At 46.9% G+C, this 13,501-nt stretch overlaps 2 protein-coding genes across 3 annotated transcripts in view; one reads left to right on the top strand and one right to left on the bottom strand.

Annotated features, from left to right (window-relative positions):
- Positions 1-4,735, bottom strand: part of LOC137417842 (chromobox protein homolog 3) — a 54,474-nt gene extending 49,739 nt beyond the window's left edge. Inside the window, exons 1-2 of one of the 2 annotated variants that reach the window (XM_078781981.1) lie at positions 3,962-4,080; positions 3,858-3,929 (exon numbers count right to left, since the gene is read on the bottom strand). In XM_078781981.1, coding sequence (XP_078638107.1) covers positions 3,858-3,899 — 42 coding nt within the window. In that variant the 5' untranslated portion in view covers positions 3,900-3,929; positions 3,962-4,080. Of the gene's footprint in view, positions 1-3,857; positions 3,930-3,961; positions 4,081-4,332 lie in introns of those variants that run through there. The other variant, XM_078781982.1, reaches the window with a different exon arrangement.
- A 639-nt stretch (positions 4,736-5,374) lies between these two features.
- LOC137431400 (heterogeneous nuclear ribonucleoprotein A1-like 2) overlaps positions 5,375-13,501 on the top strand; it is a 33,094-nt gene continuing 24,967 nt past the window's right edge. Inside the window, exons 1-5 of the mRNA XM_068122695.2 lie at positions 5,375-5,455; positions 5,646-5,753; positions 8,509-8,661; positions 8,898-9,105; positions 9,260-9,355. Coding sequence (XP_067978796.1) covers positions 5,447-5,455; positions 5,646-5,753; positions 8,509-8,661; positions 8,898-9,105; positions 9,260-9,355 — 574 coding nt within the window. The 5' untranslated portion in view covers positions 5,375-5,446. The remainder of the gene's footprint in view (positions 5,456-5,645; positions 5,754-8,508; positions 8,662-8,897; positions 9,106-9,259; positions 9,356-13,501) is intronic.

Genomic DNA, 13,501 nt, shown 5'->3' with positions numbered 1-13,501 from the left:
AAAAAAAAAAAAAAAAAAAAAATTGAAGCCCAGCAATTCAACGACCATCGTTTGGGATGACTGAATGTGAAAAAAACAAAAGCTTAATACACTGTAAATGAAAAATAATGGGTCAGTGAAATTACAACAAATCTAATCAATACTTGTACGTACATTTGTGTAACAGGGACAGGATTTGCAACTGACTAAACAAACAACAATGATTAAAACTCAGGAACATAAAAACAAGACGTCATGCGGAGCACGATACTTGCAAAATCAGCCCCCCACACCCAAGGAAAAAAATTCCATTGATACAGCAAATTGTCCATTTCATCAAGATTAAAATTGACAATCTTGATCAAAGCTCAGGTCAACAGGAAGAAAAGTGACGATTTCTCAGATGAAAAATGATGATTTTGTAAGGTTGACCTTGAGTTGACCTTTGACCTCAAAAATAATTCATTTCCCTATTTCGCGCCAATGTGCAAATGCTGTTCAATTTTCAAGTCAATCGGATGAAAATTGAGGATTTTAAAAACTTGGCCTATGTTGACCTCAAAAAGAGTTAGTGGTTGAATTCAGTGACCATATATGTAAATCCTCTTAGAATTTCAGGTCAATCAAATGAAAATTGGTGATTTTAGAAATTTGGCCTATGTTGACCTTTTGGCCTATGTTGGCCTCAAGAATACTTGGTGGTTGAATTCAGTGACCAGATATGCAAGTTCTCTTCAAATTTGAAGTCAATCGGATGAAAATTGAGGATTTTAGAAATTTGGCAAAGTTCATGACCTTTGACCTTATGTTTGACGTGACCTTATGTCCCAATAAGGTAACCCCCACACCAACCAAAATACAAGTAATAAACCCGTCCCTATAAATAGCAGTAAGATGCACGCGCACGTGCACTTGACCTTGACCTTGGGTAACAACATAGCGCCTATTGTTTAGTTGGCCAAACTACAGCTCCGGGGAGGCTACTATATGACTGGTAACGTGTAGCTGGGGCGGGGGCGGGGGGAGGGGGGATACTAGCTGACTGGTAATGTGGAGGAGGGATACGAGCTGACTGGTAATGTGGAGAAGGGGCGGGGGGATACTAGCTGATTGGTAATGTGGAGTTGGGGGGGGGGGGATACAAGCTGACTGGCAATGTGGAGGTGGGGGGGGGGGGGATACTAGCTGACTGGTAATGTAGAGATGGGGGGGGGGGGGATCCTAGCTGACTGGTGTAGTGGAGGTGGGGGGGGGAGGGGGGGCTACGAGCTGACTGGTAATGTGGAGGTGGGGGGAGGGAGGGGATTCTAGCTGACTGGAAATGTGGAGGTGGGGGTGGGGGGGATTCGAGCTGACTGGTAATGTGGAGGTTGGGGGAGGGAGGGGATACTAGCTGACTGGTAATGTGGAGGTGGGGAGGTGGGGGACACCAGCTGACTGGTTATGTGGAGGTGGGGGGGGGGGGGATCCTAGCTGACTGGTATAGTGGAGGTGGGGGGGGAGGGGGGAGGATACTAGCTGACTGGTATAGTGGAGGTGGGGGGGGGGGGGGGGGGAGGAGGATACTAGCTGACTGGTAATGTGGAGGTGGAGGGGGGGGGGGTATACGAGCTGACTGGTAATGTGGAGGTGGGGGGAGGGCGGGGATTCTAGCTGACTGGAAATGTGGAGGTGGTGGGGGGGGGGGGAGGGGGATACAAGCTGACTGGTAATGTGGAGGTGTGGGGGAGGAGGGGGATACTAGCTGACTGGTAATGTGGAGGTGGGGGGGAGGAGGGGGATACTAGCTGACTGGTAATGTGGAGGTGGGGGGAGGGAGGGGATACTAGCTGACTGGTAATGAGGAGGTGGGGGGGGGGGGGGATCCGAGCTGACTGGTATCGTGGAACAGGGGGGGGAGATACGAGCTGACTGGTAATGTGGAGGTGTGGGGGAGGAGGGGGATTCGAGCTGACTGGTAATGTGGAGGTTGGGGGAGGGAGGGGATCCTAGCTGACTGGTAATGTGGAGGTGGGGGGTGGAGGGGGGAGGATACTAGCTGACTGGTATAGCGGAAGTGGGGGGGGGGGGGGGATACGAGCTGACTGGTAATGTGGAGGTGGGGGGAGGGAGGGGATACTAGCTGACTGGTAATGCGGAGGTGGGGGGGGGGGGGGGGGGGGAGGGGATTCTAGCTGACTGGTAATGCGGAGGTGGGGGGGGGGGGAGGGGATTCTAGCTGACTGGTAATGTGGAGGTGGGGGGGGGGGGAGGGGGATACTAGCTGACTGGTAATGTGGAGGTGGGGGGAGGGAGGGGATACGAGCTGACTGGTAATGTGGAGGTGGGGGGGGGGGGGATCCGAGCTGACTGGTATCGTGGAAGAGGGGGGGAGATACTAGCTGACTGGTATAGTGGATGTGGGGGGGGGGGGGGGATACGAGCTGACTGGTAATGTGGAGGTGGGGGGAGGGAGGGGATACTAGCTGACTGGTAATGTGGAGGTGGAGGTGGGGGGGGGGGGGGGGGGGGAGACACTAGCTGACTGGTATAGTGGAAGTGGGAGGGGGGGAGGGGATACTAGCTGACTGGTAATGTGGAGGTGGGGGGAGGGAGGGGATACGAGCTGACTGGTAATGTGGAGGTGGGGGGAGGGAGGGGATACGAGCTGACTGGTAATGTGGAGGTGGAGGTGGGGGGGGGGGGGGGGGAGACACTAGCTGACTGGTATAGTGGAAGTGGGAGGGGGGGAGGGGATACTAGCTGACTGGTAATGTGGAGGTGGGGGGAGGGAGGGGATACGAGCTGACTGGTAATGTGGAGGTGGGGGGAGGGAGGGGATACGAGCTGACTGGTAATGTGGAGGTTGGGGGAGGGAGGGGATACTAGGTGACTGGTAATGTGGAGGTGGGGGGGCGGGGGACACCAGCTGACTGGTTATGTGGAGGTGGGGGGGGGGGGGGATCCTAGCTGACTGGTAATGTGGAGGTGGGGGCTGGAGGGGGGAGGATACTAGCTGACTGGTATAATGGAGGTTGGGGGGGGGGGGGGATACAAGCTGACTGGTTATGTGGAGGTGGGGGGGGGGGATACGAGCTGACTGGTAATGTGGAGGTTGGGGGAGGGAGGGGATACTAGCTGACTGGTAATGTGGAGGTGGGGGGAGGGGGAAGGATACTAGCTGACTGGTATAGTGGAGGTGGAGGGGGGGGGGGGGGATACGAGCTGACTGGTAATGTGGAGGTGGGGGGAGGGAGGGGATACTAGCTGACTGATAATGTGGACGTTGGGGAGGAGGGGGGGGATTACTAGCTGACTGGTGATGTGGACGTCATGGGGGAACTAGCTGACTGGTGATGTGGACGTGGGGAGAGTACTAGCTGACTGGTAGTGGTAATGTGGACGTGGGGGGAGTACTAGCTGACTGGTAATGTGGACGTGGGGGGAGTACTAGCTGACTGGTAATGTGGACGTGGGGGGAGTACTAGCTGACTGGTAATGTGGACGTGGGGGGAGTACTCGCTGACTGGAAAGTAATGTGGACGTGGGGGGAGGGGGAAGGGAATTGGCTGACTGTCATGTGGAGGGGATGGGGGGAGTACAATCTGACTGGGGGGGGAGTGGGTAGGGGAGGACATTGCATCAGCAGCACAGCCGTGCCCCATAAGATGATGTAATCACCAGCCCAAGGCTGCATACTAACCTCCACTACTTACAAATACCGACCCCATTTGTAGTATGGTATTTATTCGCACCCACCCTGTCCCAATGGAACAAAGTGCAAAAGTCAACCCCCGGCCTAAGGGGGGTGGGGGGCTACGCCCCTTAGCTCGACCTTTCGGATTAGTAGTAAGTAGTAGAGTAGTTTAACCAAGCTGACTCATCAAATAGTGAAATACCTTTAGGGTGGGAACAATCTGACTGTTCCATAGCATATCCATATGGTCTCGTCTACCTGTGATGCCGTCTACCTGTCATGCCGTCTACCTGTCATGCCGTCTACCTGTCGACTCTTGTTCCCGTCCCTTCTTAGCAGCGATAGTTCTGAACGACGAAAGATCTTACCAATCTCATGTACTTTACACTCAAAACCACGTGGTTTGCGATATAGCACTAGCACAAGTAAAACAGGCAGGTTCTTCTTCTTCCTCCATTTCCCCGTCACCATCACCATTGCTTGTACGACGTGCTTCCAGTTCGATTGTCGAGCCCAACGGGAAAGACTTTAGCAAGTATCATCGTACGCATTATTCACCTCAGAAATAAAAAACATTAGTAACAATTCAAGTAGTAGAGAAAAATCATGCATTGCATCCACAAAATTCATATATATGAAAAACACCGTGCGTTTTCTTTTCACATTTCCTCACTTACTTTGCTTTTTCGACAGACAATGGGTTTCCGATTGGCGCCTTCACTTTGACTTGGTCGTAGAAGAGACAATGGCGAAAGGCCTAAATGCGATGAACACACGCGAACACACAGAGACAGCAGACACGAAAAGAGTTTTGAAATTTCAGGCGTTATCCGACGAGAAACTTCGCGCCGAACCCTCAACGCGCCAAACGAGCTCCGCTGGGCCCAACTAGCACATGGTTAGCTTCACGCCTTCACAGAACCAAAACAACCGCAAACCACCGGTAAAGCACCACGCCTCCACATTTAACGCAAATAGTGTGTAACTGTGCCAAATCCCAAACGCGACTGCAAATAAAGAAAGAAAAAAAAAGCGAAAGAGGACAAACCAGCGGCTCTACTCACTCACCGCTCAACCACTGAATACACACCGGAAATGCATGCTCGCTTCATTACTTTTTCAATCACTATTCCAATCATTGCTAATATTCTCGGACAGGAGTGAAATTGAGTTTTAATTCATTAATCTCTGACAAAAAATGTTAACGTATGTGTTTTATCCCAGCAACATTAAGGTAGCCATGACAGTGCAGTAAGCAAACACGCCCTTCATATAATTAATAATCATATTACTAGTACCGACTGCAAAATAATGAATGCATCGAATTATTCGAAAAGTGCTTTAAATCATTTAATTAGATAATTAAAATAATACGCGTGCCCCTGTGGTTTCAAATTAAAACATTGAGTCAGTATACTGGGCGGTGTATATTGGACGGTAATTATTTGTATTAAACGAAGAAAAAGTTACATTTTCGAGTACAATCTCGTAATAAAGGACATAAAAACAATTTATTTGCAGAGATAATCCTTAAAAACAATATTTAGCAATTGCAAGTTTAAAAAAAATATGAACTGCAATTTTCATCGAGAACTGCATTATGATTTTGTTTACTATGGCCAACAATATTTATATACATGGCTGTTTACCATTTCCCAGTGCCATAAAAAAAAAAAGTGAAGCAGTACAGAAAAGAATGAATTTAGGTTCCAATGACCCGGAAGGGGTTTTGAAACTTTCATTTGGGGGTTCGGTTCCTGTGCTTTGTGTTTGGTTCAGATGCTGTGAGTCATGTCAGGGGTAAGAGTCCTTCGATCCAATAGTTTGATACAACTCTCATAAAGGATTGATGAAATGGTAGAAAATAACATGGATTTGCGATTGATTGTTCAATTACTGTTCTTTGCGCCTTTCAGGTTTTACTTTAGGCGAATCTTCTCAAGCTGGTGCATTTGTGGCCCCAACGACCTTTGCCCTTTTTATTTTACAGGAATCAGAGCAAATAAAGAAACTTTTTATTGGAGGTTTATCGTTTGACACGACCGAGGAGACTCTCAAGAAGTATTTTGAAAAATGGGGTCAAGTCATGGAATGTGTGGTAAGTTTTGTGTCCTTTGGGGTCGATTATGGACTGTTTGGTGAGCTCTCTGTACTTTGGGAGTAAATTGTAGACTGTAACATGCAGTGGATATGTTCTATTTTGACTTCTGCAAAGCATTGGATGCTGTTCTGCACAAGAGATGATTGATGACGATTGCACCATATATATGGCATCGGAGGAAAACTCCATACTTTGAAGTCTTCCTGATAGGAATGCTCCAATCAAAAAGTGAATGATCAAAGGAGTGAGGTCAAACTGGAGGCCTATCATAAGTGTACTACAGGGCAGAGTACTGGGACTCCTTTTGGTTGTTGTATTTATTAAAGATCTGCCAGAGTTTATCAAGAACTTTGTGTACTGCTGATGACACAAATTATGGGTCCTAATCCATTCTCAAGGCCAATCAGATGCTCGGCACATCATAAAAAGGACATTCTCATCCTTAAAAGAAAATGTGCCAATCCTCTTTGTCATCCTAGTCGAGCCATATCTTGAGTATGGAAACCTTATTCTCTGGTGCTCCAGGTTCAAGACGGACAGATATAGGATTGTGCAGTGATGAGCAACAAGGCTGATTACTGAACTGCTGGTTCTGTCTTGTGAACAAAAACTCAAAATTCTCAATCTACACTCACTCCATTACCATCGAGGCAAGGATCAGTCTTCAACATATTGCATATGGAGATCTTCGAGTTCCAGCTGATCACTTATTTGTACCTCCCAGATCATCATGTTTGAGGAGGGCGATCGTGCTCCTCATTTTGAGTGTGGGTGCGCGACTGCTTGCACTCCTTGAATACTTGGTTATTGTCATGGAAATTGAGGCAGAATTCAGCCAAATTGCCCAAACTTCACGGAATCTACCAAACATGAATATAAATGAATATGAATGATCGTTTTAAGGCCATTTTCCCCGCTAGAGCAGGGGTTAGCCTTGCCGGCCCCATGACAATCATGGTTCCCTGTTTGAGGCAATGTTTTTATGGCCGGATGCCCTTCCTGACGCCAACCCTTGGTCACGCTCTTAGGATGCGCAGGGATACGGTGTACCTATTCTAAATCGGGGTACACACCGTGATCATGAATCTACCAAACATGAATCGTCCGATAGTCACCATACCAGGCAGGTTGGAGGTGATTAAGTTGGTAGCAATCGAAAGCGGGTTTTTATTCTATTTATTTATTAGACATGATCAGAACTCGGAAGCGAAATTATACTACGTGCGGAATTCTTCGGTGAGGGAAAGGTCATGATGTCACACAGCCAATTGATGAGAGTGATACCTTGCATATCGGCTACAGGTCTATTGGTCTGTGTGTCAATCCTTGCAAGTGGAATGGAAGTGCAACATTAACAAGGAAACAACGCAGGAGGAGGCCATTCACCCATTATACCTGCACCTAAACATTGCGTTTTTTAAATTGATCATACATTCCACCCAATACCTCTTTTAACGATACCACAACGGGTTTGCAGGTCTTCAGAAACAAAACGGGACAAACCCATGAATGTTCAATCCATCATGGCACCCAAACCACGGCCAGGTCTCGCCAAATTTGAGGCGTTCATGAGAACTCGGCTACAGATGTGAGCGCGTTTACGTTTTCGCTATGGAAATCGTGGAACGGTCTCATCTGAACTCTGGTAGCGAAGATATATGATTAAAATTATGTCAGTTGGCAATATCGGTTGGTTGGAACGTAATGCATGCCATCGGGTACGAGTCTAAGAAACACAAAAATGGAACAGATGTAGTTGTCAAAGTTTGGTGCAAGAGCTGCACACAGTTTTCAGAAAAGATAACCCAGGATGGGAGGTCAGGCAAAGATGGACAAAATGAAACTCCCAAATATACTGTGACATGTCATATGTCACCTCTGGTGACATGGTACCGATTACAGCCTGGTATTGGCTTAACAGTTAAGATGGCCGGCTTGAGATCTAGCCCGTTATCCCATTGAATTAACATCAGGTGGGTTGACTCAGTCTGCCATCCTTCGGAGGTCGGCAAAATGAGTACAAGCAGGTTGGTAATAGAGGGCATTGCATCAGCGGAACAGCCATGCCCCCCAGATAATGATGCAACCAGCAGGCACAGGCTGCACACGATTCACCAGCAATAAGCGTCACAAACATTCTCAGTATTGAGTAAATTTTTATTTTTACTGCAACCACTCTCCTCACAAACTTCAGGAGTGCGGTCCGTTGCTCTGCTAAGATTTTCAAGTGTGATGGTCTGATCTGTGAGTAATCTGATCACGAGAGGACATCCTTGGAAGCTGTTCCAGAGCCATCCCAGACTGCACATAAGCAATTTTTTTTCTTTCAGCCAGATGGATGATAATGCTTGGAATAGTTTTACACAGAAAACCGTCCAGAGCTAAGAATGGCAATGTGTTCAAAAGTAAGCTGGATCGACATTCGTCGTGGGAAAGGATATTGACTAACAGTCCTTGATGTATGCTCAGAACTAGTTAAAAAGTTGTACCCAACCCTGATGAGTGGCCAAAAGTTATACCCAACCCTGATGAGTGGACCGGGATAATTACAGAATACCGTACCTGATGTGATTTGATGATATATGGTAAGCTTTCAGTACTTGTGGTACCATTGTGGACTATATGGGAAGCTCTGTACTTTCGGTGTCCATTATGGACTGTGTGGTAAGCTATCTGTACTTTGGGGGTACCATCATGGACTGTGTGGTAAGGTTTTAGACTTGGACTGTACAATGGTGTACCATGTTTGCAGGTGCTGAAGGATTCTAAAACTCGGCATTCTCGAGGGTTTGGCTTTGTGGAGTTCTCGGACGTATCGGAGGTTGATGCGGTTATGAGTGAGCGTCCTCACCGTATCGACAATCGGGTCGTCGAGACCAAACGTGCAATTCCTCGACATGTACTTGTATGTACACTGTTTGTCTGAAATGTTCTTTCTTTCTTTTATTTTTTTAGTGTGCGCATATTTTGAAAGATATCAAACCTTCTTTTGCGTTTGTTTTTTTATTAATGGCTTTCGCAGTATTCAAGACCTGTGCCTATTATGCTTTTCCATCACAAATTTGAACTTGTACCTTCCTATTGACTTGGGGAACAATCCCTTGAACATTATGGTTACCCCATTGACACGTCACTTTGCAGGACTCTCGGCCAGGTGTGCACATGACTGTGAAGAAACTTTTCGTGGGTGGCATTAGGGAGGACATACAGGAATCACACCTGCGCGATTACTTCTCGGTGTTCGGCAATGTAGTGAATGTCGAGATGGTGAATGACCGTCTCACAGGAAAGAGGCGCGGCTTTGCTTTCGTCTTGTTTGACGATTATGATCCTGTGGACCAAATAATTTGTAAGGACACGTTCCCCACCCATTTAACTGTTTTACAACTTACCGCCTCCTATAATAATCAGTCATCTGAAAAGTTGATGCTGGCCCTTCAAATTGGAGCAGGTACGCTGGAGTGCTGTGATGTTTTTGCATCGGTTTTTTCTTTCTCTTGCAGGCCAAAAGTTTCACAACATTAAAGACCATCATTGTGAAGTGCGGAAGGCGTTAACTCGGGAGGAGCTGGACAGCTGCTACCTGAGTCCAAGGGGAGGTAAACGTGCCTTTTCTTACCAGAAACACCAGCTTTGTGCTCACATTCATTCAAAATAATCTACTCCATTTGTTTTACTCGGAAAAAAAAAAAAACCTAACTGTATGAGGCCAGCACAACCCTTTCATGCCCTGAGAGTGTCGACTTGGAGACCTAATAGTTTTTTTTAAATGGAATTTCACCTGCCACAAAGTCAAAGGCCTTTTTGCAGGCCCCACTTGTACAGTTGTTCAACAGAAAGAGGAAATCTATTTACATTCCTCTTGAACTGATATAGTTTAGGAATGAGGGGCAGTAGGATGTAGGTAATGAGTTCCAAAGTGATGCAATATGGGGAAATAAACGAGAGGAGTACCTCGTAGTCTTTTTAATCCTCGTAACAGATACATGAAACGGATGCGAGGACTTTCTTGTGAGATAATAAAGTTTTGCCTCAAGTGCAATGCAGCATTTTAAACACCCGAGAAGCGGCACGAAGGAAGGAAAAGGGGAATAATGGAGGGAGGGCGTGTTTTGTGAAAGAGGCATGTAATCACAGGATAAATTGCTTTGTGAAGAGTAAATCATACTAAAATATGCAATTAGGTGTCTGTCTGTCTGACCGCAATACATTCGGTCGTCACTTATCCAATCTCAACCAAACTTGACAAGACGACAAAGGGTCACATGATAGAGGTTGTAGCGACTTCATTTGCCCCCCTCCTTCCCCAAGGAGTTTTCCTCCTTGGCCAAATGCCATGTCAACATGGATAAATAGCTTATTGTGGAGTTTTGTGGGGGCACCCCTATTGGAAGTAAAATAAACAAGTACAGATACATTCAAAGTCCACCGCCCCCATGCCAAATAATTAAATATCCTCCAGCGCGGCATTCCCGGGGCGCCTCCGGTGCCCGGCAATACAGCCGTGCAACTCAGAGACTGCATTTGGAGGGAGAGGTGCAAAATAATTGATTGATTAATTGCATAATTAAAATCAATAAAAGATCGTCATAAAATATTTTCTTAATCAATTGTCTAACAGCATAACTAAACCACTAGTGCTTCATCCAAAGATGTAACTTTTCGAAATTTCATGAAATAAGTCATTAATAAAAAACTTAAACAATTAATTAATTAATCAAAAAATAATTGATTGATTAATCAATAAATCAAAAATACCCTTTGCAGTCAAATCATTTGGTCACTGTCATGTCCAAATATCAGCTTCCTCGCTCAAAAGGTGCCTGAGATAATGGCCAGAAGAGAAAGGAAATGTATAATTCCTTAATTAATCGCTAATAATTAATTAACTCGTCAATTAATTGATTAATCAAAAAACAAAAAATACGGTTTTTGACAAAGTAATTGCTCACTGTTGTGCCGAAATTTCAGCTTCCTAGCTTAAAGGATGGCTGAGATATTGCCCAGACAAACAAGAAACCGGAGTGAAAACTGAGTACTCCCTATCAGCGGGCGGCATTGCCATGCCCCTTTCTGTGCCCTGCAATGACGTTTTGCAGTGCCTGGATATGGCATAGGAAAGGAGCGGTGTACAATATTATAAACCACAAACTTACAAACATATAAACCAGTCATTATGTGATTCCATACCATCAGTGGTGAACCGCCATGAAGGTATCCCATCCAGCTATCGCTGTACCTTCATGGGAGCGATATAACGGAAAGGTTTATAACCGAAAGGTTTTCAGATGCACAAGTGTATGCAAGACTCACTGCGTTGCCCTGATGAAGCCCCAACAAGGGCGAAACCAGGTCGGTAACTGTGAGTTTTGGATACACTTATGACAGTATCTGAACTAAGATCTAAATTATGACGCACTACTGGATGGCTTCTCCGGAGCTCAGCAGGCAAGGCGTACTAACGTGGCGGTGACGTCACGGCGTGCGCTCATTAGGATGGAGAACTGAAATTATAAATTCTGATTGGTTACTCCCAACCGCATCCATGCGACTCCATATAATGAGTGGATACCAGAGGTAATGTACCATGTGGCAGGCGGTGCTTATCGCTCCCATTATATTAAGGTACAGCGATAGCTGGATGGGATACCCTAATGGTGCTGTCATCATGCCAGTTGGCTGGGTGTGGGTAACTCTCTCACCAGCCATGGCTCCTCAGCAAAGGACTTCTGCGACTCACTGGGACTGACACAATCTGTCAATTTCCCGACCCGGATCTCAGTCAACGGAACATCTTCTCTTCTGGACTTGGTTATGACTAACTTCCCTGAAAATGTCTGCTGCTCCTCTTCTGCTCCGATCGGAACATCTGATCATGTCCTTGTTAAAGTGGACATCTCTCTGACCATCCTCAGGGAGCCTGCTCAGCGTCGACGAGTCTGGCATTTCACTCAGGCCAACTGGCACGGTCTTCAAGCAGCCATCAATCATCTGGACTGGTCTCCCATCTCTACCACCTCTGACATCAACTCATCCTGGGAATTCTTCCAAAGTAAATTGCTCTCTCTCATGCACAGATTTATCCCATCTCGTCTTCAGTTGTCATACCCTTCCTCCCGTCCATGGTACACGGAATCTTGTGGTGAGGCTGTTGCCCAGAAACAACTTGCCTTCGTCTCCTGGAAAGCAAATCCAACGGAAGGAAATCTCATTTCCTTTCACAAAGCCCGAAACAAGTGTGTGTCCACCCTCAGGAGAGCCAGGAAACAATATCTCTCCGTTCTCAAGACCGAACTCTCTTATCTGTCTCCCTCTTCCAAATCCTGGTGGCGTCTGGTCAAATCCGTTTCTGGTGTTTGTTCCCCCTCCATCCCCTCCCTTACCTCAAACGGCTACACAGCTGACTCCGCACGTGAAAAAGCTGAATGCCTCAACTCTGTGTTTGCCTCTAAATCTTGTGTCCCAAACCCATCCCTCTCTGTACCCACCATACCCAGTCGTACCCTGCTGCTCCTGGACTCCGTGTCCTTTCCTCCTGACAAGGTGGAAAAGTTTCTGTCAACCCTCGACTCTGATTCTGCAACTGGACCCGACGGCATCAGCCCACGGGTCCTAAAATCCTGCTCTGCTGCTCTATCTCACCCTCTCTCTGTTCTCTTCACCCTCTCTTTTGCTCAAGGTCAACTGCCATCTGCTTGGAAATCAGCCAACATCACCGCTTTGCACAAAAAAGGTGCAAAAACAGATCCTAGCAACTACAGACCAATCAGCCTTCTCCCAATTATCAGCAAAGTCATGGAATCCATCATTGCTTCTGATATGAAATCTTTCCTCTTCTCCAATGGCTTGATCTCTGATCATCAATTTGGTTTCAGACCAGGTCACTCTACCTTGGACATGCTGCTTCTGCTGTCTCAACAATGGATGGAGGTCCTCAATGCCAAACAGGAAATTAGAGCTGTCTCCCTCGACATATCACGTGCCTTCGACACGGTCTGGCACCCCGCTCTGCTCACCAAACTCTCCTCCTTTGGTATCCATGGAAATCTCCACGCATGGCTGGCGGACTTCCTCTCCAGTCGTCGTCAACGTGTGGCCCTGAATGGGTTTCTCTCATCTCCTCTTCCTGTTCAGGCTGGAGTTCCCCAAGGCAGTGTTCTGGGCCCCGTGCTTTTTCTGGTCTTCATCAATGATCTCTCTGACTCTCTCGAAAATCCTCTCTATCTCTTTGCTGATGACTCCACTCTCTGCCGCTCCATTCCTCTTCCCTCAGATCGGCAGTCTGCTGCCTCCTCACTCTCTGAAGACCTGGACAAAATCACAGACTGGTCAAACAAGTGGAACATGTCTTTCAATCCTGACAAATCTCACACTCTTACTATGTCTCTCCGAAAAGATCGACTGGACAACCCTCCCATCTACTTTCTCAACAATCCTCTCCAAGAAGTTCTGTCGCTCAAGATTTTGGGTCTCACTATCTGCCATGATCTTTCTTGGGAAAACCACATTTCCAAGCTGGCCTCCAAAGCCAGTCGCCGACTGGGCATCCTCCGTCGTGCGAAGTCCTTCCTCGGCACACCTGAGCTCCTCACCACATACAAGGCTTTCATCCGCAGCTCAATGGAATACTGTTCTCCCCTATGGGCCGGTGCTCCTGCCTCACACCTAGCTCGGCTTCACGCAGTTGAAACCAAAGCTTTCAGAATTATTGGAATCTCCCGCGATGAAGCTATCTCTGAGGGCCT

This window comes from Myxine glutinosa, chromosome 7 (genome assembly GCF_964187855.1).
Source record: "Myxine glutinosa chromosome 7, kmMyxGlut1.1, whole genome shotgun sequence".
Lineage (NCBI taxonomy): Eukaryota > Metazoa > Chordata > Myxini > Myxiniformes > Myxinidae > Myxine > Myxine glutinosa.
The sequence above is the reverse complement of the archived record's forward strand: the minus strand, read 5'-3'. Positions and strand labels throughout refer to the sequence as shown.